This window comes from Pseudophryne corroboree, chromosome 2 (assembly GCF_028390025.1).
Source record: "Pseudophryne corroboree isolate aPseCor3 chromosome 2, aPseCor3.hap2, whole genome shotgun sequence".
Lineage (NCBI taxonomy): Eukaryota > Metazoa > Chordata > Amphibia > Anura > Myobatrachidae > Pseudophryne > Pseudophryne corroboree.
This window is the reverse complement of record NC_086445.1, coordinates 639,866,425-639,888,288: the sequence shown is the minus strand read 5'-3', so window position 1 is coordinate 639,888,288 and position 21,864 is coordinate 639,866,425. Positions and strand designations below refer to the sequence as shown.

Below are 21,864 nucleotides of genomic sequence, written 5' to 3'. Positions count from 1 at the left end.
ACCACTGATATGTTTACCAAGACACACTAATGAGTATTCTCTTATGTCTCTTTTTTTCTTTAGGTCGCAATGGGAGGCCCGTGGTGAATATGTTGCATCAAACACTGATGAATGCTCAGCGATTTTAATGTATTCAATCAACTTGAAGCAAGAGGGGAGACTCAGCTTTGATTATTTGCACCCAGACAGTAATATTGTTTTTGAGTTCTATGTGAGTATCCATTAGTCAAAGTAATTATTGCCAAAAACCACTGATGAATGCTTAGAAACTCTGATGAATTCAATGAACATGAGGAGACTATTATCTTTTATTATTTCTGTGCAGACAACATTGTTTTTGAGTTAAGCTTCCATTAGACCCAAGACAGTGCCTCTGTGAAACACAGGGTGTGTAAGCAGCTCCATAATGTTCAGAGTTGTCATACTTCTGTAAAAAATAAGATTTTACTCACCGGTAAATCTATTTCTCGTAGTCCGTAGTGGATGCTGGGAACTCCGTAAGGACCATGGGGAATAGACGGGCTCCGCAGGAGACTGGGCACTCTAAAAGAAAGATTAGGTACTATCTGGTGTGCACTGGCTCCTCCCTCTATGCCCCTCCTCCAGACCTCAGTTAGGATACTGTGCCCGGAAGAGCTGACACAATAAGGAAGGATTTTGAATCCCGGGTAAGACTCATACCAGCCACACCAATCACACCGTATAACTCGTGATACTATACCCAGTTAACAGTATGAAATATAACTGAGCCTCTCAACAGATGGCTCAACAATAACCCTTTAGTTAGGCAATAACTATATACAAGTATTGCAGACAATCCGCACTTGGGATGGGCGCCCAGCATCCACTACGGACTACGAGAAATAGATTTACCGGTGAGTAAAATCTTATTTTCTCTGACGTCCTAGTGGATGCTGGGAACTCCGTAAGGACCATGGGGATTATACCAAAGCTCCCAAATGGGCGGGAGAGTGCGGATGACCCTGCAGCACCGAATGAGAGAACTCAAGGTCCTCCTCAGCCAGGGTATCAAATTTGTAGAATTTAGCAAACGTGTTTGCCCCTGACCAAGTTGCAGCTCGGCAAAGTTGTAAAGCCGAGACCCCTCGGGCAGCCGCCCAAGATGAGCCCACTTTCCTTGTGGAATGGGCTTTTACTGATTTAGGATGCAGCAATCCAGCCGCAGAATGCGCCAGTTGAATTGTGCTACAAATCCAGCGAGCAATAGTCTGCTCAGAAGCAGGAGCACCTAGTTTGTTGGGTGCCTACAGGATAAAAAGCGAGTCAGTTTTCCTGACTCCAGCCGTCCTGGAAACATAAATTTTCAAGGCCCTGACTACGTCCAGTAACTTGGAATCTTCCAAGCCCCTAGTAGCCGCAGGCACTACAATAGGTTGGTTCAAGTGAAAAGCTGATACCACCTTTGGGAGAAACTGGGGACGAGTCCTCAATTCTGCCCTATCCATATGGAAAATCAGATAAGGGCTTTTACATGACAAAGCCGCCAATTCTGACACACGCCTGGCCGAAGCCAAGGCCAATAACATGACCACTTTTTTCCACGTGAGATATTTCAGATCCACAGTTTTAAGTGGCTCAAACCAATGTGATTTCAGGAAACTCAACACCACGTTGAGATCCCAAGGTGCCAAAGGAGGCACAAAAGGGGCTGAATATGTAGCACTCCCTTTACAAATGTCTGAACTTCAGGCAGTGAAGCCAGTTCTTTCTGGAAGAAAATAGACAGAGCCGAAATCTGGACCTTAATGGAACCCAATTTTTAGGCCCATAGTCACTCCCGACTGTAGGAAGTGCAGAAAACGACCCAGCTGAAATTCCTCTGTAGGGGCCTTCCTGGCCTCACACCACGCAACATATTTTCGCCAAATACGGTGATAATGGTTTGCGGTTACTTCTTTCCTGGCTTTTATCAGCGTAGGAATGACTTCCTCTGGAATGCCCTTTTCCTTTAGGATCCGGAATTCAACCGCCATGCCGTCAAACGCAGCCGCGGTAAGTCTTGGAACAGACAGGGCCCCTGCTGTAACAGATCCTGTCTGAGCGGTAGAGGCCATGGGTCCTCTGATATCATTTCTTGAAGTTCTGGGTACCAAGCTCTTCTTGGCCAATCCGGAACCACGAGTATCGTTCTTACTCCTCGCCTTGTTATTATTCTCAGTACCTTTGGTATGAGAGGCAGAGGAGAGAACACATAAACCGACTGGTACACCCACGGTGTCACTAGAGCGTCCACAGCTATCGCCTGAGGGTCCCTTGACCTGGCGCAATATCTCTTTAGCTTTTTGTTGAGGCGGGACGCCATCATGTCCACCTGTGGCCTTTCCCAACGGTTTACCAACAGTTTGAAGACTTCTGGATGAAGTCCCCACTCTCCCGGGTGTAGGTCGTGTCTGCTGAGGAAGTCTGCTTCCCAGTTGTCCACTCCCGGAATGAACACTGCTGACAGTGCTAAGACGTGATTTTCCGCCCATCGGAGAATCCTTGTGGCTTCTGCCACGCCATCCTGCTTCTTGTGCCGCCCTGTCGGTTTACATGGGCGACTGCCGTGATGTTGTCTGATTGGATCAGTACCGGCTGGTTTTGAAGCAGAGGTCTTGCCTGACTTAGGGCATTGTAAATGGCCCTCAGTTCCAGAATATTTATGTGTAGGGACGACTCCTGACTTGACCAAAGTCCTTGGAATTTTTTTTTTTTTTTTTTCCTGTGTGACTGCCCCCCAGCCTCGAAGGCTAGCATCCGTGATCACCAGGACCCAGTCCTGTATGCCGAATCTGCGGCCCTCTAGAAGATGAGCACTCTGCAGCCACCACAGCAGAGACACCCTGGTCCTTGGAGACAGGGTTATCAGCCGATGCATCTGAAGATGCGATCCCGTCCAAGAGGTCCCACTGAAAAGTTCTTGCATGGAACCTGCCGAATGGAACTGCTTCGTAGGAAGCTACCATTTTTTGCAGGACTCGCGTGCAGTGATGCACCGACACCTGTTTTGGTTTCAGGAGGCCTCTGACTAGAGATGACAGCTCCTTGGCTTTCTCCTGCGGGAGAAACACTTTTTTCTGTTCTGTGTCCAGAACCATCCCCAGGAACAGTAGATGCGTCGTAGGAACCAGCTGCGACTTTGGAATATTCAGAATCCAGCCGTGCTGTTGTAGCACTTCCTGAGATAGTGCTACTCTGACAAACAACTGCTCCCTGGACCTCGCCTTTATAAGGAGATTGTCCAAGTACTGGATAATTCTTTCGGCCATTATCTTGGTAAATACCCTCGGTGCCGGGGACAGACCAACGGCAACGTCTGGAATTGGTAATGACAATTCTGTACCACAATTTTGAGGTACTCCTGGTGAGGAGGGTAAATAGGGACATGCAGGTAAGCATCCTTGATGTCCAGTGATACCCTGAAATTCTCCAGGCTTGCAATAATCGCCTTGAGCGATTCCATTTTGAACTTGAACCTTCGTATATAAGTGTTCAAGGATTTCAATTTTAGAATGGGTCTCACCGAACCGTCTGGTTTCGGTACCAAAACATTTTTGGAATAGTAACCCCGCCCTTGTTGAAGGAGGGGTACCTTGATTTCACCTGCTGGAAGTACAGCTTGTGAATTGCCGCCAGTACTAACTCCCTATATCCGAGGGCAGCAGGCAAGGTGTCACGAACCGGTCTCTCACCTTTGCGGGTTCTGGGGTTCATCCGTTGCCAGTGCGGTTGCTCGCGGTGCTGTGCGCCCGTGTGGGGACACGGCGTGATCAATGGCACAGGTAATGCAGAGTCTGGGAACTGTGAGTGCGGGGACCAAATGGCCTAAGGCACTGCGGTGTGTCTGCTGTATAGGAGGTGGCCATGTTGGAGACCAAATAGCTAATACTGAGCACTTGTGAAAACACCTGTGGGCAGGTGTAAGCCAATCCCGTGCTTGTGCTGCCTTTAAGTAGGCTGGGATTATGTCACTCTGGGCCAGTGCTTTGTTGTATCAAAGCTGTGCTCTAGCTCTGAACTCTCTCCGTGCATTCCTGTGTGATTCCCGTGGTCCAGATATCGCCTCCGTTCCCAGAGGTCCGTTTTGCAGCCTTCACTGCCAAAGATCTACCGGCTCTCCATTGTGCTATCAGTCAATTGCACACCTATTGGAAATACTTGGATTCCCAGTGTCCTGCATGAGGTTACCTTGTCTGTCTGCCTATCATACAAAGTCTGGAGGATTCCAATTCCCTCAGCTGTTCGTTTGTTCAACTCTGCATTTAACCCATTCATCACCTCGCCATCTACTACAGTTTCACAGTGATCTCCGGAACCCGCAAGTAACCCAATTCAGTACTTTTTCTATGTTGTCATTACAAGGATAATTCTTCACAGTCTCTCAGTTAACTCTTAAAACTCCATTGCAAATTCTTACAGTTAATTCTCCATGTCTGCATTAACCAGTTAAACACAATCTGCAGTTCAGCATCAAAGCCTGTTTATATTTGGACAATTCAACATTTATTCTTCAGCTTGTTTTTGCATATGTTTCCATGAACATTTCTTTTATTTATTTCTGAGTTTTCTCTTGCATATTATTTCTGTCATTCCTGCAATACTTCAGTATAATGATGATTAACAACTAGTCATTTAACTCCTTACTGAATTGTTACTTTAATAAATATATGAAACGGAACTTCCTTCGTCCTCCCTGTTTTCTTCATACCCCAGCACCTACCCCTGTGGTTGGTTCCAGGTTAACGGATTCACAAAAACACCCGGACCTGACACAAGGCTGATGTGAGGTAACGGCGAGGGGGAGTCGCCTCGAACTCCAGCTTGTATCCCTGTGATACTACTTGCAGAACCCAGTGATTCACCTGTGGGCAAGCCCACTGGTCCCTGAAGTTCCCGAGACGCGCCCCCACCGCACCTGTCTGTGGAGCCCCAGCGTCATGCTGTGGACTCAGAGGAAGCGGGGGAGGATTTTTGATCCTGGGAACTGGCTGTCTGTGCAGCTTTTTCCTTCTTCCCTTGTGCAGAAAGGAAGCGCCTTTGGCCCCCTTGCTTTTCTGAAGCCAAAAGGACTGTACCCGATAATACAGTGCTTTCTTAGGGTGTGAGGAAACCTGAGGTAGAAATTTTTCTTCCCAGCTGTTGCTGTGGATATAAGGTCCCAGAGACCATCCCCAAACAATTCCTCACCCTTATAAGGCATAATCTCCATGTGCCTTTTAAAGTCAACATCACCTGTCCACTGCCGGGTCTCTAATACCCTCCTGGCAGAATGGACCTTGCATTAATTCTGGACGCCAGCCAGCAAATATCCCTCTGTGCATCCCTCATATATAAGACTACGTCTTTAATATGCTCTATGTTAGCACCATATTCTCCCTGTCTAGGGTATTAATATTATCTGACAGGGTATCAGACCCTGCTGCAGCAGCACTATGCATGCTGAGGCAATTGCAGGCCTCAGTATAATACCGGAGTGTGTATATACAGACTTCAGGATAGCCTCCTGCTTTTTATCAGCAGGCTCCTTCAAAGTGGCCGTATCCTAAGACGGCAGTGCCACCTTTTATGACAAACGTGTGAGCGCCTTATCCACCCTAGGGGATATCTCCCAACGTGACCTATCCTCTGGCGGGAAAGGGTACGCCAGCAGTAATTTTTTTTTTTTTTTTAAATTACCAGTTTCTTATCGGGCGAACCCACGCTTCTTCACACACTTCATTCACTCATCTGATGGGGGAACAAAACACCGGCTGCTTTTTCTCCCCAAACATAAAACCCCTTTTATGTGGTACTTGGGTTAATGTCAGAAATGTGTAACACAATTTTTATTGCCGAGATCATGCAACGGATGTTCCTAGTGGATTGTGTATATGTCTCAACCTCGTCGACACTGGAGTCAGACTCCGTGTCGACATCTGTGTCTGCCATCTGAGGTAACGGGCGTTTTTTGAGCCCCTGATGGCCTTTGAGACGCCTGGGCAGGCGCGGGCTGAGAAGCCGGCTGTCCCACAGCTGTTACGTCATCCAGCCTTTTATGTAAGGAGTTGACACTGTCGGTTAATACCTTCCACCTATCCATCCACTCTGGTGTCGGCCCCACAGGGGGCGACATCCCATTTATCGGCATCTGCTCCACCTCCACATAAGCCTCCTCATCCAACATGTCGACACAGCCGTACCGACACACCGCACACACACAGGGAATGCTCTGACTGAGGACAGGACCCCACACAGCCCTTTGGAGAGACAGAGAGAGAGTATGCCAGCACACACCAGAGCGCTATATAATGTAGGGATAAACACTATCACTGAGTGAATTTTCCCCAATAGCTGCTTGTATAAACAATATTGCGCCTATATTTAGTGCCCCCCCTCTCTTTTTAACCCTTTGAGCCTGAAAACTACAGGGGAGAGCCTGGGGAGCTGTCTTCCAGCTACACAGTGAAGAGAAAATGGCGCCAGTGTGCCGAGGGAGATAGCTCCGCCCCTTTTTTGCTGACTTTTCTCCCGCTTTTTTATGGATTCTGGCAGGGGTAATTATCACATATATAGCCTCTGGGGCTATATATTGTGATTATTTTGCCAGCCAAGGTGTTTTTATTGCTGCTCAGGGCGCCCCCCCCCCCCCCCCAGCGCCCTGCACCCTCAGTGACCGGAGTGTGAAGTGTGTATGAGGAGCAATGGCGCACAGCTGCAGTGCTGTGCGCTACCTTGGTGAAGACTGAAGTCTTCTGCCGCCGATTTTCCGGACCATCTTCATGCTTCTGGCTCTGTAAGGGGGACGGCGGCGCGGCTCCGGGAACAAACACCAAGGACGGGTCCTGTGGTCGATCCCTCTGGAGCTAATGGTGTCCAGTAGCCTAAGAAGCCCAAGCTAGCTGCAAGCAGGTAGGTTCGCTTCTTCTCCCCTTAGTCCCTCGTTGCAGTGAGCCTGTTGCCAGCAGGTCTCACTGTAAAATAAAAAAACCTAACATATACTTTCTTTCTAGGAGCTCAGGAGAGCCCCTAGTGTGCATCCAGCTCGGCCGGGCACAGAAATCTAACTGAGGTCTGGAGGTGGGGCATAGAGGGAGGAGCCAGTGCACACCAGATAGTACCTAATCTTTCTTTTAGAGTGCCCAGTCTCCTGCGGAGCCCGTCTATTCCCCATGGTCCTTACGGAGTTCCCAGCATCCACTAGGACGTCAGAGAAATACAAAAACACAAATGCAATATCTACAGTATCTATTAGCAGTAACAATTAGAGTAAACACCCATACAGTATATTCCCATTATTAGGTACTTAAAGAATATCAATAAGAATATGTATAAACTTAAATTGATTGTGCTATAATGCTTGTTCTATCATCCCTAAGGCTGATCTTGTATATGACCCACAGTTCCCAGATTAATGGCGGGTTGATTTAGCAATGAATCATATTTATTAAAGAAAAACACCAATTTTTAGGGGAATACCCGCAAATATTAAGAATTCCCAAGATGTAAGAAGGAGGGAGTACAGCAGATAGCCCTGATTACTGCTGTGGTCCCTGAATTTCTGACAGCAACAGCAGCCTCCATAGATTTCTGTGGGGGCTGCTTGTTAGGAACCTTGGACTTGCTTGGTGTCGAAACTCTTGGACTTACTTAGGATTGTGATTCTTGGATTTGATGAACGTGGGAACACTTGGACTTCAACAATGTGAAGATACTTAGACTTAAGTGTAAAGATGCTTGGACTTGCTTGATGTTATAGGGAACTCTACTATTGGGTTGAGACTCCTAGAGCCCTCGAGGGGTTTCACCAATAGCAACTCCCTGCTGTTCTCTTAGTGCTAGTTGCATACACCTGTACTTAGGGGACCCCCTGGACTTGATACCTCCAGCAGTAGGAGCTCACCCTATAGACTGAGGACCTCGAGTTGCACTGGGTAGTTGTTGAGAATGAGGTACACGGTTCACTGAGGTATGAGGCACAAGTTGGATTTACCTCCGTCTGAGCAGGTAACTATACAGCACAGATGGTATATTTGCTCCCAGTCGGGGAGCTGAAGTTAGGAGATGACTGCCATGCAAAACCTGGATGATAGCAGGCTAAAGCAGGATATAAGATACTGACATGCAGGGATTCAAGCAGAGTTTCCATAAGACGGTAATCTGGAGGAGTAACAGGGACCAGTGGTTTACAAAGCAGGGTAAACTATAACCAACACTGAGGGAGTGGCATGAAGGATATATAAGAAAGCTGCTCCAATCAGCTTGCAGAGTTCAGACAGGACTAATAATAAGAAGACATGCAGCTATGCTGCTGCACGTCCACACAGTGTCCTAGATCAGGATGGCGAAGGACTGGAGCTGAGACAAAAGTCGCCTTAAGATATTCAAATGTCTGTAGTGCCTGCAGAGACCAACGCGTATGGTCTGCACCTTTCTTAGTCAATTCCACAATAGGGGCCATGATGGTGGACTAAAACAAAATCTGCTTCAAGCGCCTGTATTTAAAGAATCTATTTTAAATAACGCTAGAGCGCTGCCTGATAAGACACTGTGTATGTGCCTTGGAAATGTATACAAAGAAGAAAAAAGAAAAGGCTGCGCTTATGGTGTTATTAATGGAACATATTTGTGGAGAGCTGACAAACAAAATAAGTATAAGCAAAATTATTTATTAAAATAATGTCACACTAATAAAACTTTATACACAATGTATAAATGAATATGAATTTATATATACTCTGTAAGAACCATACATACTTTCTATAAAAGAAACACAGTATCCACAAACAAATTTGTTATTCTAGTATCTAAAATCATTGAGTCAATGCAATAGAGACTTGTGATACTGTTAAGAATGAAAGGTTATTGTAACTGCTCACTACAAATGTATCACTCCAAGGGATTTGAACTTCGTATGATTAATAAGTATTCTGCAGGCTTTCTTATAAGTCAACTTACAATGTCAACTTCACGGCAGTAGCTGTAATAGTTAACAACTTCATTTATCTGATACCCCATTTATGTACTGTATGATATAGGAACGATTATAGCAAACACTTAATGGTATATAAAACGAGCTGATCTAGCTGTATAACATATGAGGTTATTAGATGTGAGAAATCTATGACGACACTTTGAAGTGTGCGGCAGCAGCTGCGGCAATCAATAATCTTATTTGTTTAATGCTCTATCTATGTATCATATGTTATAGCAACCATCATAGCCAGCATTTAACAGTATACTAGACGAGCGGCTTAACGGCCCGTCTAGATGTATAAACATATGGGTTCATCTGAGGAGAGATTTCAGTGATGATACTGTGAACTGCGCAGCATTGGCAGCAGTAATTAATAACCTGATTACAGATGTACCATTTATAACCGTAGAGTGTATACTGATACTTAAATACTTTATATATCATATTGAGTGTGGCACTCTGGATTACATCATAGTGGCCACAAGAGTTCTAATATAAGATTTTCAGTATTCCTGCAGGCTCCATTATAACACAGCGATATAAGTATTAATCACAGGATTACATAGGTGCCCTTGCTAGCCCCAGTAACCGTAATAATTGATCACATCTGTGTTTCTTAGAGCTGCAGATCGCACGGGAATATCCTACTACTAGGATCCATCACGGCAGGATATTATAGTTTATGTGGCTATGATCAAAGAAATAATATCTCGACATACGGCTATATAATATGTTGGCCAAATTACATGTGACATTACATTAAGATCATCTCACAGCAGGTCAAACAGTCGGTGCTACCAGTACTACCACGGCAATTGTGCCTATATAACACGAGGAGTGGGCAGCGCAAGAGCTCTAGGTGACACATTTAGTGATCTGGAGCTTACCTTATATGTGTTTGATTTACAATAGTATAACACACGTGGGGAAAAAAAAATTATCAGCAATTTAAAAATGCAGGCTTAGTATGCAATATCCTATGGGTATGATCTTGTGAAGTTCCCAATAATTATTGGAATACAGTAATTGTCTTCTGTTGAAGCTATCTGTAAGGTGATATATACTCATTATTATATCTATGAATATATCATACTGTATCCGTGGGATATATCCTATTAAGAGTCTCACTTGACTCGATTATCAACACACCTCTCAGTGAGAATATTTAATTTAAGTACAATATAGTGAGAGCCAGTACGGTCCATACATATTAGGATTTTTTGACAATATAAACACATAATGCATTTGACACACCAGCCTTGTTTTTAATCTTTATTCACTTATTTTCATTCTTCTTCACTTTCCTTACTATTTTTTAAATACTTCGCTTGATTCTAAATAAAGGACAACATAAGTCTGACAAACTAATGTAATTATATACAAAATTATTAAACATTGAGTGTGGCATTTTGCCTACATTTGAGAACAATAAAGGGATTTTAATGAATTTACAATAAATAATTTATTTTTAATATAATGTATATTGGGTTGTGTGCACTGCACAAGTAACTGATTTCTCTTTTTCTTTCCCCTCTCTTTGGGGATTTGACTCTATACATAATAAACCCAGTTGTAGCACAGCTTGCACATAATAAACCCAGTTGTAGCACAGCTTGCACATAATAAACCCAGTTGTAGCACAGCTTGCACATAATAAACCCAGTTGTAGCACAGCTTGCACATAATAAACCCAGTTGTAGCACAGCTTGCACATAATAAACCCAGTTGTAGCACAGCTTGCATATAATAAACCCAGTTGTAGCACAGCTTGCACATAATAAACCCAGTTGTAGCACAGCTTGCACATAATAAACCCAGTTGTACCACAGCTTGCACATAATAAACCCAGTTGTAGCACAGCTTGCACATAATAAACCCAGTTGTAGCACAGCTTGCACATAATAAACCCAGTTGTAGCACAGCTTGCACATAATAAACCCAGTTGTAGCACAGCTTGCATATAAACCCAGTTGTAGCACAGCTTGCACATAATAAACCCAGTTGTAGCACAGCTTGCACATAATAAACCCAGTTGTAGCACAGCTTACACATAATAAACCCATAATAAACCCAGTTGTAGCACAGCTTGCACATAATAAACCCAGTTGTAGCACAGCTTACACATAATAAACCCAGTTGTAGCACAGCTTACACATAATAAACCCAGTAGTAGTGCCACTTACACATAATAAACCCAGTAGTAGCGTCGCTTACACGTAACGCCCCAGTAGTACCGCCACACACACACACACACACACACACACACACACACACTCAATCTCTCTCTTCACTCTTTCTCTCACTCTTTCTCTCTTTATCTCTCTCTCTCTCTCACTTTCTCTCTTTCTCTCTCTCTTTCTCTCTTTCTCTCTTTCTCTCTCTCTCTCTTTTTCTCTTTCTCTCTCTCCCTTTCTCTCTTTCTCTTTCTCTCTTTCTCTCTCTCTCTCTCTCTCTCTCTCTGGATCAGGATTCTGGAGCAGCATATCCTCCTCTGTGGCACTGCATTCTGCTGGTCCCCTGTAGCTCCGCCCCCTTTTCAGCCAATCATTCACGGCCACAGGAGGGGGAGAGGAGGCTTTAAGCTGCCGGTGCCGCTGCCTGTCATGCAGTGATGGGCACAGCAGCCGGCAGTAGTAGGGAGGCCAGGTACAGCAGTGGGTATGCAAAGCAGGGAGAGCGCCTCTCCAGCCTTGCACCTACCTGTTTCTGAGCGGGTATCGCCGGGCCTGTGTGAAGCTCTCTTTAGGAAAGTATACAGAAACAAAGTTTCTCAAGGACATTGCGCTTATTTTGGACCACTAATTCATATTGATTGGTACTGGAAAGGGTGGTACTAAAGCTGCAGTCCAGGAGCGCAGGTTGCTTTGATATTTTTTGCTTGTATTAAAGACTGATCACTGGTTGCATTGCAAATGGAGAGAGAAAAGCATATTCATCTTAGTGGTATATGTAGATCTGTTGCTTGCGGGTTGTGATAGCTGATATCAAGTTGTTGCTGAGTGACAAGTTCAGACTAAAACAACTTGGACTGGCACATCAATGGCTGGGTCTGAGGATTATACAAAACGTGCATTCTGGAAATGTTTCTTTAGACCACAAGGATACATTGAAGCACTGCTCAACAAATTTGGAATGACAAACACTAAACTAGCACACCAATTGACGCAAAAAACGCAGAGATAGAGAAAATGTTTAGTTGCAGTTTGTTTTGTAGTTTTAGTAATAATATATGATGATTTATCAATCTGCCTTATAGATGCTGATATGGGTGTGGATCATAGGGTCGACCACACTTGGGTCGACAGTGTGTAAGTCGACCACTATTTGTCGACAGTAACTAAGTCGACACCTGAAATAGGTTGACATAAGCATTATGTCGACATTACAAAAGGTCAACATTAGTTAAAAAAAAAAAAATTGGTGTCATTTTGTTCGTACAGTAACCGGGAGCCCCAATTAGTGCACCGTGTCCCCTCGCATGGCTCGCTTCACTCGCCATGTTTAAGGCAAGATAGGTTACTGTTCCCAATTGTTGTCCACGTTGATAGTAAAGTATGAAAAAGTGTAAAAAATAAAAAAAAATTGTGAAAAACTAATGTTGACCTTTTGTCATGTCGACCTAGAACATATCTACCTAATGCATGTCGACCTAATGCATGTCGACCTAAGTGTGGTCGACCTAGAGACCGGATACCGCTGATATACAGTACATTGCAGAATTAGTTAACGATAAGGCTAACCACACTCATTGTGTACTTCTTAAACACAGAATAATAGGCCAACCTATCACAAAAGAAATGTTTAATTCACTGTGGGGCTTATTAATTTTCGCTAATGGGCCCATTGCATAATTTTAGACATGTGCCCATTCATAATTAGGGGTCCAATGGGCCACCTATAGTAATATTGAGCAAATGCCAAAAATAAATAAATTTTCCAATCTTGCCTATGGGAATGTACGCCATCTTCAGAAGCACTGTCTGCTATCAAACCTAATGCATGCAGTTTCCTCACTCACACGAACAGTGTCCAGAGTCTACTGCTGACTATTCAAGTTATTCAGCTGATTCTGTAGATATATATACGAATACTGTGTTCACAAGACTCTGTAATCGCCAAACACGTGTGCTAATTTTTAGGTATTGCTCTCACTGTCAGATAGCATACTGTTTGAACATAGAATTACTCTTTTCGCTCACCAATCCACAATGGTTATGGTGTCATTCAGACACTTTGCTTCATTCATCCTAATCCTAGCCAGTCCCTGCTCTGGGTATGATACAAACTCAGATCCTGACAGAGATTTGGTGGCCTACTAATTTTTTATTAGTGTGAGATAGTTGAACTGCATTATGTAAGGGATAGGGAGCCAGTGGAAAGATTGGCATAGAGGGAAGGACAGACACAGAGTGGCAATATAAAAAGATCAGTCTGCAGCAGGGTTTCCCAAACTCTGTCCTCAAGGCACCCATAACAGTCCAGATTTTCAGGATATCCATGCCTGAGCACAGATGACATAATAAGCCTGACTGAGCTACAAATTAAGTGGCTAATTCAGCAAGCCACACAGAAGTGAAATATTTGCTGAATTCCGCACTTCTGCGCATGCAGGCACGATGGTTCTTAAACTGTGATCGCATGCAATCGCAGTTTAAGAACCGGTGGGGGCAGTGATGGGGCATCTACGCACCATTTGGTGGGCACGGTCAGGACAAAGCAGGCATCATTGGACCGTTTGCATGACATCACACGCAGATGCTGCGACTCAAAAGATGGATGCTCTTTGACTGCCTTCATAGGGGGCAACCCTAATCATGCGAGCGCATCCCTGTATAGCGATGCGCTCACATGTTAGCAGGGGGCAGGACCCAGCATGCGGGGCGGACTTGCCCTGTGTTGTATGCCCCTGCATGTTAGAGAAGAGGGTTGCAGTTGTGCGTTTTTTCGCACAACTGCAACCCATGCTGAATTAGCCCCTAAGTCACCTGTGCATAAGTATGGATATCCTTAGAACATGTACTGTTAGGGTGCCTTGAGGGCTGAGTTTGGTAACCACTGATCTACAGTATCTGCAGCATTAAGGAGAGCTTGGAGAGGAGAGAGGCCTTTGAGGGGAAGACCAGGGAGAAGAAGATTACTGTAGTCAATCTGGTAAGCATAGCAGGAGGGCTTATAGGGTGCCATGCTAGCCCAGAAAATTTATTTTTTTCTCAGTGCTGGTAGGTTGGTGTGTGTGTACTGTTCTATTATCTTAGCTCCCTGATCTGTGCTGCATGGTAAGTGTGGCAAGTGCAGGGATTTGTTTACTATACATGTGCAGTGAAGTGCTCAATGGTAGTGAATGCTAAGCTGAGGCAGGGGGCACCAACACTGCTCCCTTGACTGCTTTCATTCTCCTCATATATTATACAGATTGAGATAAAGTGTATGGGGCCACGGTCAATAACATGCTGTGGGATTTGGCAAACATTGTAACCACTGCACGTTACTGATCAGCCTTAGGTGTGAGGGGTATAATGACGGCAAAAAACCATGGTGATGATCATGGTGACATGCACCACCACCCCAAAAAAAGTAAAAATGGATTTCCCAGCATAAGAGGGCAGCGGCTGTATAGCAGTGCTGCAAAGAGTCCCTTTTAGCTGCTGACCTGGGCTGTGCAGCTCCAATAAGCCCAGGTAATCAGTACTAAATTTATAAGCTAATACTGTATGTTCTATTGCATGCTCTGAGTGTTACCAGGTATGACAACTTCACACCTATGAGATTGTTCTGTGCAGGGTGGGACTGGCCCACAGGGGTACAGGGGAAACCACCGGTGGGCCCCACTCCTTCCTCTAGGGATCAGGTTCCAGACTGTGCACGTGTATTATACATGTATTATACATGGTAGATATGTTGCATGACACTGCAAAAGTCTATTGTGTATTTCAAGCCTTTGTAGGCTGACCACATCCCTAAGTATGGGCCCCCATCACTGCATTCCCCCCGTGGGCCCTTCATGCCCCAGTCCGACACTGGTTCTGTGTATAATATTAGTACTGTTTGAAGAGATTATAACACACTTTTGGGGAGGTTTCTCATAATGTGACATTCCTGTACCCAGGAGAAAAGTCACCCCACTATGACTGGGTTACATATGATATTTTGGCGTTCGGGATGCTGGCAGTCCCATCCTGTTGATGGGAATCCCAACACTGAAGGAGTGAGGTACCTAACCCTAATCTCCACCTTCGCTCTACGCAGCCTAAACCTAACCCCCTCCCACCCGCAGCCTTCGTGGTGGTGCCTAACACCCTCTTCCCACAGCTTTCCTGTCCGGAGTGGTGGCAGTTCCTTGTTTGGGATCGCAGCGGTGGCATTGTAATCCTTGTCGGTATTCTGATCGGTGTCTGGATTCTGGCATCGGTATTCCAAATGCGGGGATTCAGAACGCTTGGACCCTGTCCACATCCTGTATGATAATCACTACCAAATTACCATACTATATAGTAGGTACTGTAAGTCAATTTCCACTTTAACAATGTTAAAACTTTTTTTCACTGTGTTTTCAGGTTCATAACGATCAATGTCAACCAAGAGAAGAGGAATCCAGGTGGATGAGAACCACTGAAAATGGCTGGAATTTTCACCAAGTAAATCTCTTATAGGTTATAATTGTAAACTGAAAATATCTGCATACGGTATAGTATAGGGTTAAGGACTCACACCATAGACCAGGGTTGACTAGACTGATGGACTCCGTGACCTACTGTAAAAGCAGGAAAGCACATTTATGTATGTCTCAAGAAGGGGGCATGGAATTACTGAATGAGGCGTGGGGACTTGCTGAAATCACACTGGCCTCCACTTGAAAAAACCCAAACACATTGTCATGCACAGAAAAAAAAAACATTGCCTCCCCCGTCAAACCCCCCCCCCCCCCCCGAAAAAAAACAAACAAAACATTACATTGCCCCAGGCCCACACATAAAGACTGACCTGAGCTGTCAGAGGGGCAGATGTAATAAGCCTTGGAGAGTGATAAAGTTGACAGAGAGAAACTACCAACTAATCAGCTCCTACCTGTCGGTTTTCAAACAGCCTGTAACATGACGGGAGCTTATTGATTGTTACTTTATATCTCTTCATATTACTCTCCAAGGCTTAGTACATCTACCCCAGAGCAAGGAGCTCCAAGTCATTCCCTGCTCTCAGCCATGGCAGTCCAGAGAACAGACTCCAGAGCACTGCGTGGTTAGGTGGCTGCAGTTGCAGTGATGCACACATGACTTTATTGGTCCAGGGTCCCGGTGTCGGCAGCACTGCACACGTAGTCCCCATGCCATGCCTTTAATCCAGCTCTCTGGCTGCAGTACCGGCAGAATGGAGGCTGGCACATGTGACTGCTTCAGCCAATAAGAATCACCTGATTCCCATTGTCTATTGCTGTCACAGCAACAGCCTACAGAAACAGCTGCAAACGTGGCTTCAGTTTTACCCAGCTAGCCAATAGGAATTAGCCTGATTCTTATTGGCTGCTGCTGACTAGTGCACTTGGTCAGAGTCAGATGATGTGCCTGCTGGGGTCCTAGCACCAGACAGAAGAGAAGAAAGTGCTCTCCTCCAACTGTAATTAGGTCTTGCAAACACAGTGTCTAGTCTAATCACCTTTAGGTAAGACCCAAGAAGGTGTGTAATGTCACACTTAGGGGGAGGAAGCTTAGAATTTAGATGTTTTCATTTCCCCGTTGGGGGTGTGATAAAAACTGAAAAGGCTGGCAGTGCTAAATCAAATAAAAAAAATCAGCACTATTAGAAATGTATACTCTATTACACTATCCCCAGTCTATGAATGTGCAGGACGTAGTAGATTCGGCTGACCAGTAACTCCTTCCTACAATATACAGTAGAGTAGTGTGTAACCAGTGAGGTCGCAGTGTAAAATATACACTGAAAAATGCACCAAATCATTCCAGGTTGTGGGAAAAGCAGTATCCAAAGTATGATAGTGCCCAGCAGTGTCAATCTGATGAAATACAGAATGGGAGACTCTGTAGGTAACGAAATACAGTCTACAAAAGAAGTGTGCAGTATGAGAAGATATATAAATGGCAGAATGATTCAAATGTCAATAAGGCAAAGCAGAGCCGTAACTAGACTTTTTGGTGCCCTGTGCAAGAGAGAGCATTGGCGCCCCCCCCCCCCCCCCCCATTTTTTTTAAAGGTGAATGCCTTGTGGGGAAGGGACATGACAAGATTGATTCCAGATAAAGCCCATGCTATGAGGCCTTTTCCTAAGCTACTGGTAGTTGAGCAGATCTATGTAGTGTGCAGCCACACATACAACCCCTTGCAGCCACACTACATAGATCTGGTCAGCCACAATGCTGATCATTTTTTCACAAAGCACAAGGTAAGATACAGATAGAATTGTCTATCTTAGAATTATCTACCTTTCTATGCAAGGGCAGATAGCTCAATTAATAATTTGGCTGACTGCAATGCCACAGGCAATGGGTTTGAATCCTGGGTATGTCAGCATCTTGAAATGTAATAACGGACAATATGACTGAATAAATACTAAATCTTATGTTAAGTTCATGAATGTTGTATAGGTATTAGTGACAGAAGTGGTCAGGGTAGGAGACAGCGGCGGTCAGGTGATACTAGGCTTCAAAGAGGGGAAAGCTGCAAGTAAAAGTAATTAAAACCGATAAATGACAAGTGCTGCCAACAGCACCACCTACCCTGCAGCGCTATATGCGGTGCCCCTTCCGCACACACCTAGTTACGGCCCTGAGGCAAAGGTTCAGTTCAGACAGCAATCGTCAATGTCATAGTTACAAGCAGGAATTAATAACCAGGCAGAAGACAGGAAACCGATAAGCAGTACTTGCCTGCATTCATTTTAGCCCCTCTAGAAGAAACCAGGAGGGGAGATTGATGGCACACACCCTACTCACAGAATCAGGATTTGTAGCATTGGGCTCTCCATCCCACCCATTTCACTAATGGGATGTCGGCCTGCCAGGGAAATTCCCAAAAATGTGTGAGTCTGAGGGACAGTATGAGACAAGCTCAGAGGCAGGAGCATGGAAACACTAGTGTGTGAACTGTGAACACTATAACCATACACAAAGAATATGTCAATGAAAAGAAAGAGAAATCAAGCAAACCAGCACCTAGGGGTAAGCTGAAGCAGATTTCTGTAGTTTATTCAGGATAATATCAGGATAGTACCGACAGCATTAAGTGTAGTTCCAGCAATCGCATCCATAAAAGTATTCCTGTGACCCTGTCACTGACTAGACACAATGGTTTCCCCACTAGACATCAGCCAACTAACTGGCATTAGTTACCCCTCCCCAACACAAGACAATTTACTTATACCTCCTCTTATGCGCTCAGCAGCTAATAAGTCACACCCATGAAATCCACCTGTAAAGCTGTGCTACGTGTACAGGGATATATGAGGAATTAACTCTTTCTTTAACATGAGTCTGCATTAGTCTCTTTTATCAGAGACTGGGACAAACTACCCTACAAGGCGCCCCACTAGAGAGATGCTAAAGTGTTAGTATGTGTTAATAAGAAAGAAGCATAGCTTATGGGGGGGTAATTCAGACCTGATCGCTAGGGAGTGTTTTTTGCATCCCTGTGATCAGATAGTCGCCGCCTACAGTGGGAGGGTATATGGTGTGTGTAGGTGTGCGTTAGACCTGCACAAACATCAGTTTGTGCAGTCTCTGCACTGCTTAGGACTTACTCAGCTGCTGCGTTTGTTTCATGCTGATCGGGGCCGGAGCTGACGTCAGACACCCTCCCTCCCTCAAAACGCCTGGTCCCTCCTGCATTTCTTTGGACACTCTTGTAAAACAGTCAGTTGCCACTTACAAACGGCCTCTTCCTGTCTGTTATCTTGCGATCACCCGTGCGATCACTTTTTTCGCACCATCCCGTCGCTAGGCACTGATGCCCGGTGCAGTCGTCCAATGCTGCAGCGCATTGTGGTGCATACACATGTGCAGTTCAGAACTGATCGCCTGCTGTGCAAAAACGCACAGCAGCGATCAGGTCTGCATTACCCTCATGGTGCGGCTGGCCTTTACTGTTTGTTGGGGTCCTGCACCCTGGAATTGATAGGTCCATATTCTTTGGCCAAATAAGGTCAAGCACCATAATATTTCTCTGCTAGATTACAGAGTTCTCTAAAACTTTTCTGATTAGCAGTGCTTGGTACTAAAGAGTGTGCATCTGCATTTTTCCTTTCTGTGTGAACTTACAAGTCTCAGCATGATAGCACCTCTCATTATATTTGTGATTAGGGTGTGCAGTCCAAGCCCTCCCCCATATATTCTATATTGTGTACACTTGAAGGTGGAGACTCCATCAGCTTGGATTAGCACTCGTCCCACCTGCCCAAGGGTGTTTATAATTAATTAGAATGGATCTCTATGATTTACAGACTACATACTGGGAAAGGTATTATGATGGTAACTCCTGAATAAATGTATACAATTTTTCAGTTTTATGAATGAGTTTGAGGTGTGGGGCCCCCTGGGTATGTGTTGCCTGGCTGCTTTGGTGCATGACATTGTAACACTTTATTCAGCACTTTGTTTAGCACCTTATTATTTATTTTCACCAAGGTAATTCTTTATAGTACTGTAATTACTACCTCTCACCTCAGTAACACTCCTTAACCCATACCGTAGCTTATGATTTTCTTATTAACACATACTAACACTTAATCTTTTCACTAGTGTGGTGAATGGGGTGGCTGGCCTTTGCCAATTAGGTGGGGTCCTGTGCCTTGAACTTGAACCTTAGTGTTAGAAACCCACCAGATTTGGTCACCTGGATGCTGGTTGGTGGGCCCATACTTTTTGGCCTAAAAGTATACCAAGCACCTTAGTTTTGCTCTACGTGTATGTTACATTGAAGAGTTCACTATCATTCTGATTAGCACTGCTTGGTACTAAAGAGTGTGCATCTGTAGTTTCTCTAACGTCCTAAGTGGATGCTGGGGACTCCGTCAGGACCATGGGGAATAGCGGCTCCGCAGGAGACAGGGCACAAAAATAAAGCTTTAGGATTAGGTGGTGTGTACTGGCTCCTCCCCCTATGACCCTCCTCCAAGCCTCAGTTAGGTTTTTGTGCCCGTCCGAGCAGGGTGCAATCTAGGTGGCTCTCCTAAAGAGCTGCTTAGAAAAAGTTTTTAGGTTTTTTATTTTCAGTGAGTCTTGCTGGCAACAGGCTCACTGCATCGAGGGACTTAGGGGAGAGAATTTCAACTCACTTGCGTGCAGGATGGATTGGATTCTTAGGCTACTGGACACCATTAGCTCCAGAGGGAGTCGGAACACAGGTCTCACCCTGGGGTTCGTCCCGGAGCCGCGCCGCCGACCCCCCTTACAGATGCTGAAGATTGAAGGTCCGGAAACAGGCGGCAGAAGGCTCTTCAGTCTTCATGAAGGTAGCGCACAGCACTGCAGCTGTGCGCCATTGTTGTCACACACTTCACACCAAGCGGTCACGGAGGGTGCAGGGCGCTGCTGGGGGCGCCCTGGGCAGCAATATTTAATACCTTTATGGCAAAAGAATACATCACATATAGCCATTGAGGCTATATGTATGTATTTAACCCATGCCAGATATCTAAAACTCCGGGAGAAAAGCCTGCCGAAATAGGGGGCGGGGCTTATTCTCCTCAGCACACAGCGCCATTTTCCTGCTCAGCTCCGCTGTGAGGAAGGCTCCCAGGACTCTCCCCTGCACTGCACTACAGAAACAGGGTAAAACAGAGAGGGGGGGCATTTTTTGGCGATATTTTGATATATTTAAGCTGCTATAAGGAACAACACTTATATAAGGTTGTTCCCATATATATTATAGCGCTTGGGTGTGTGCTGGCAAACTCTCCCTCTGTCTCCCCAAAGGGCTAGTGGGGTCCTGTCTTCGATAAGAGCATTCCCTGTGTGTCTGCTGTGTGTCGGTACGTGTGTGTCGACATGTATGAGGACGATGTTGGTGTGGAGGCAGAGCAATTGCCGATAATGGTGATGTCACCCCCCAGGGAGTCGACACCGGAATGGATGGCTTTGTTTATGGAATTACGTGATAATGTCAGCACATTACAAAAATCAGTTGACGACATGAGACGGCCGGCAAACCAGTTAGTACCTGCCCAGGCGTCTCAGACACCGTCAGGGGCTGTAAAGCGCCCTTTACCTCAGTCGGTCGACACAGACACAGACACTGAATCTAGTGTCGACGGTGATGAAACAAACGTATTTTCAAGTAGGGCCACACGTTATATGATCACGGCAATGAAGGAGGCTTTGCATATCTCTGATACTGCAAGTACCACAAAAAGGGGTATTATGTGGGGGGTGAAAAAACTACCTGTAGTTTTTCCTGAATCAGAGGAATTAAATGATGTATGTGATGAAGCGTGGGTTAACCCAGATAGAAAAGTGCTAATTTCAAAAAAGTTATTAGCATTATACCCTTTCCCGCCAGAGGTTAGGGCGCGCTGGGAAACACCCCCTAGGGTGGATAAGGCGCTCACACGCTTATCAAAACAAGTGGCGTTACCGTCTCCTGATACGGCCGCCCTCAGGGATCCAGCTGATAGGAGACTGGAAACTACCCTAAAAAGTATATACACACATACTGGTGTTATACTGCGACCAGCCATCGCCTCAGCCTGGATGTGCAGTGCTGGGGTCGTCTGGTTGGATTCCCTGACTGAAAATATTGATACCCTGGATAGGGACAGTATTTTATTGACTATAGAGCAATTAAAGGATGCTTTCCTTTATATGCGAGATGCTCAGAGAGATATTTGCACTCTGGCATCGAGAGTAAATGCGATGTCCATATCTGCCAGAAGGAGTTTATGGACGCGACAGTGGTCAGGTGATGCG

The 21,864-nt window shown here is 45.2% G+C and overlaps 1 protein-coding gene and 1 long non-coding RNA gene across 7 annotated transcripts in view; one reads left to right on the top strand and one right to left on the bottom strand.

Annotated features, from left to right (window-relative positions):
- The window catches only part of LOC135041630 (endosome/lysosome-associated apoptosis and autophagy regulator 1-like), a 480,370-nt gene that overhangs the window by 233,613 nt on the left and 224,893 nt on the right, over positions 1 to 21,864 (top strand). For all 6 annotated transcript variants that reach the window (XM_063954952.1, XM_063954950.1, XM_063954951.1 and 3 more), the window contains 2 exons: positions 64 to 211; positions 15,508 to 15,588. In XM_063954952.1, coding sequence (XP_063811022.1) covers positions 64 to 211; positions 15,508 to 15,588 — 229 coding nt within the window. The remainder of the gene's footprint in view (positions 1 to 63; positions 212 to 15,507; positions 15,589 to 21,864) is intronic.
- Positions 1 to 21,864, bottom strand: part of LOC135041707 (uncharacterized) — a 96,475-nt gene that overhangs the window by 62,491 nt on the left and 12,120 nt on the right. The window lies entirely within an intron of this gene.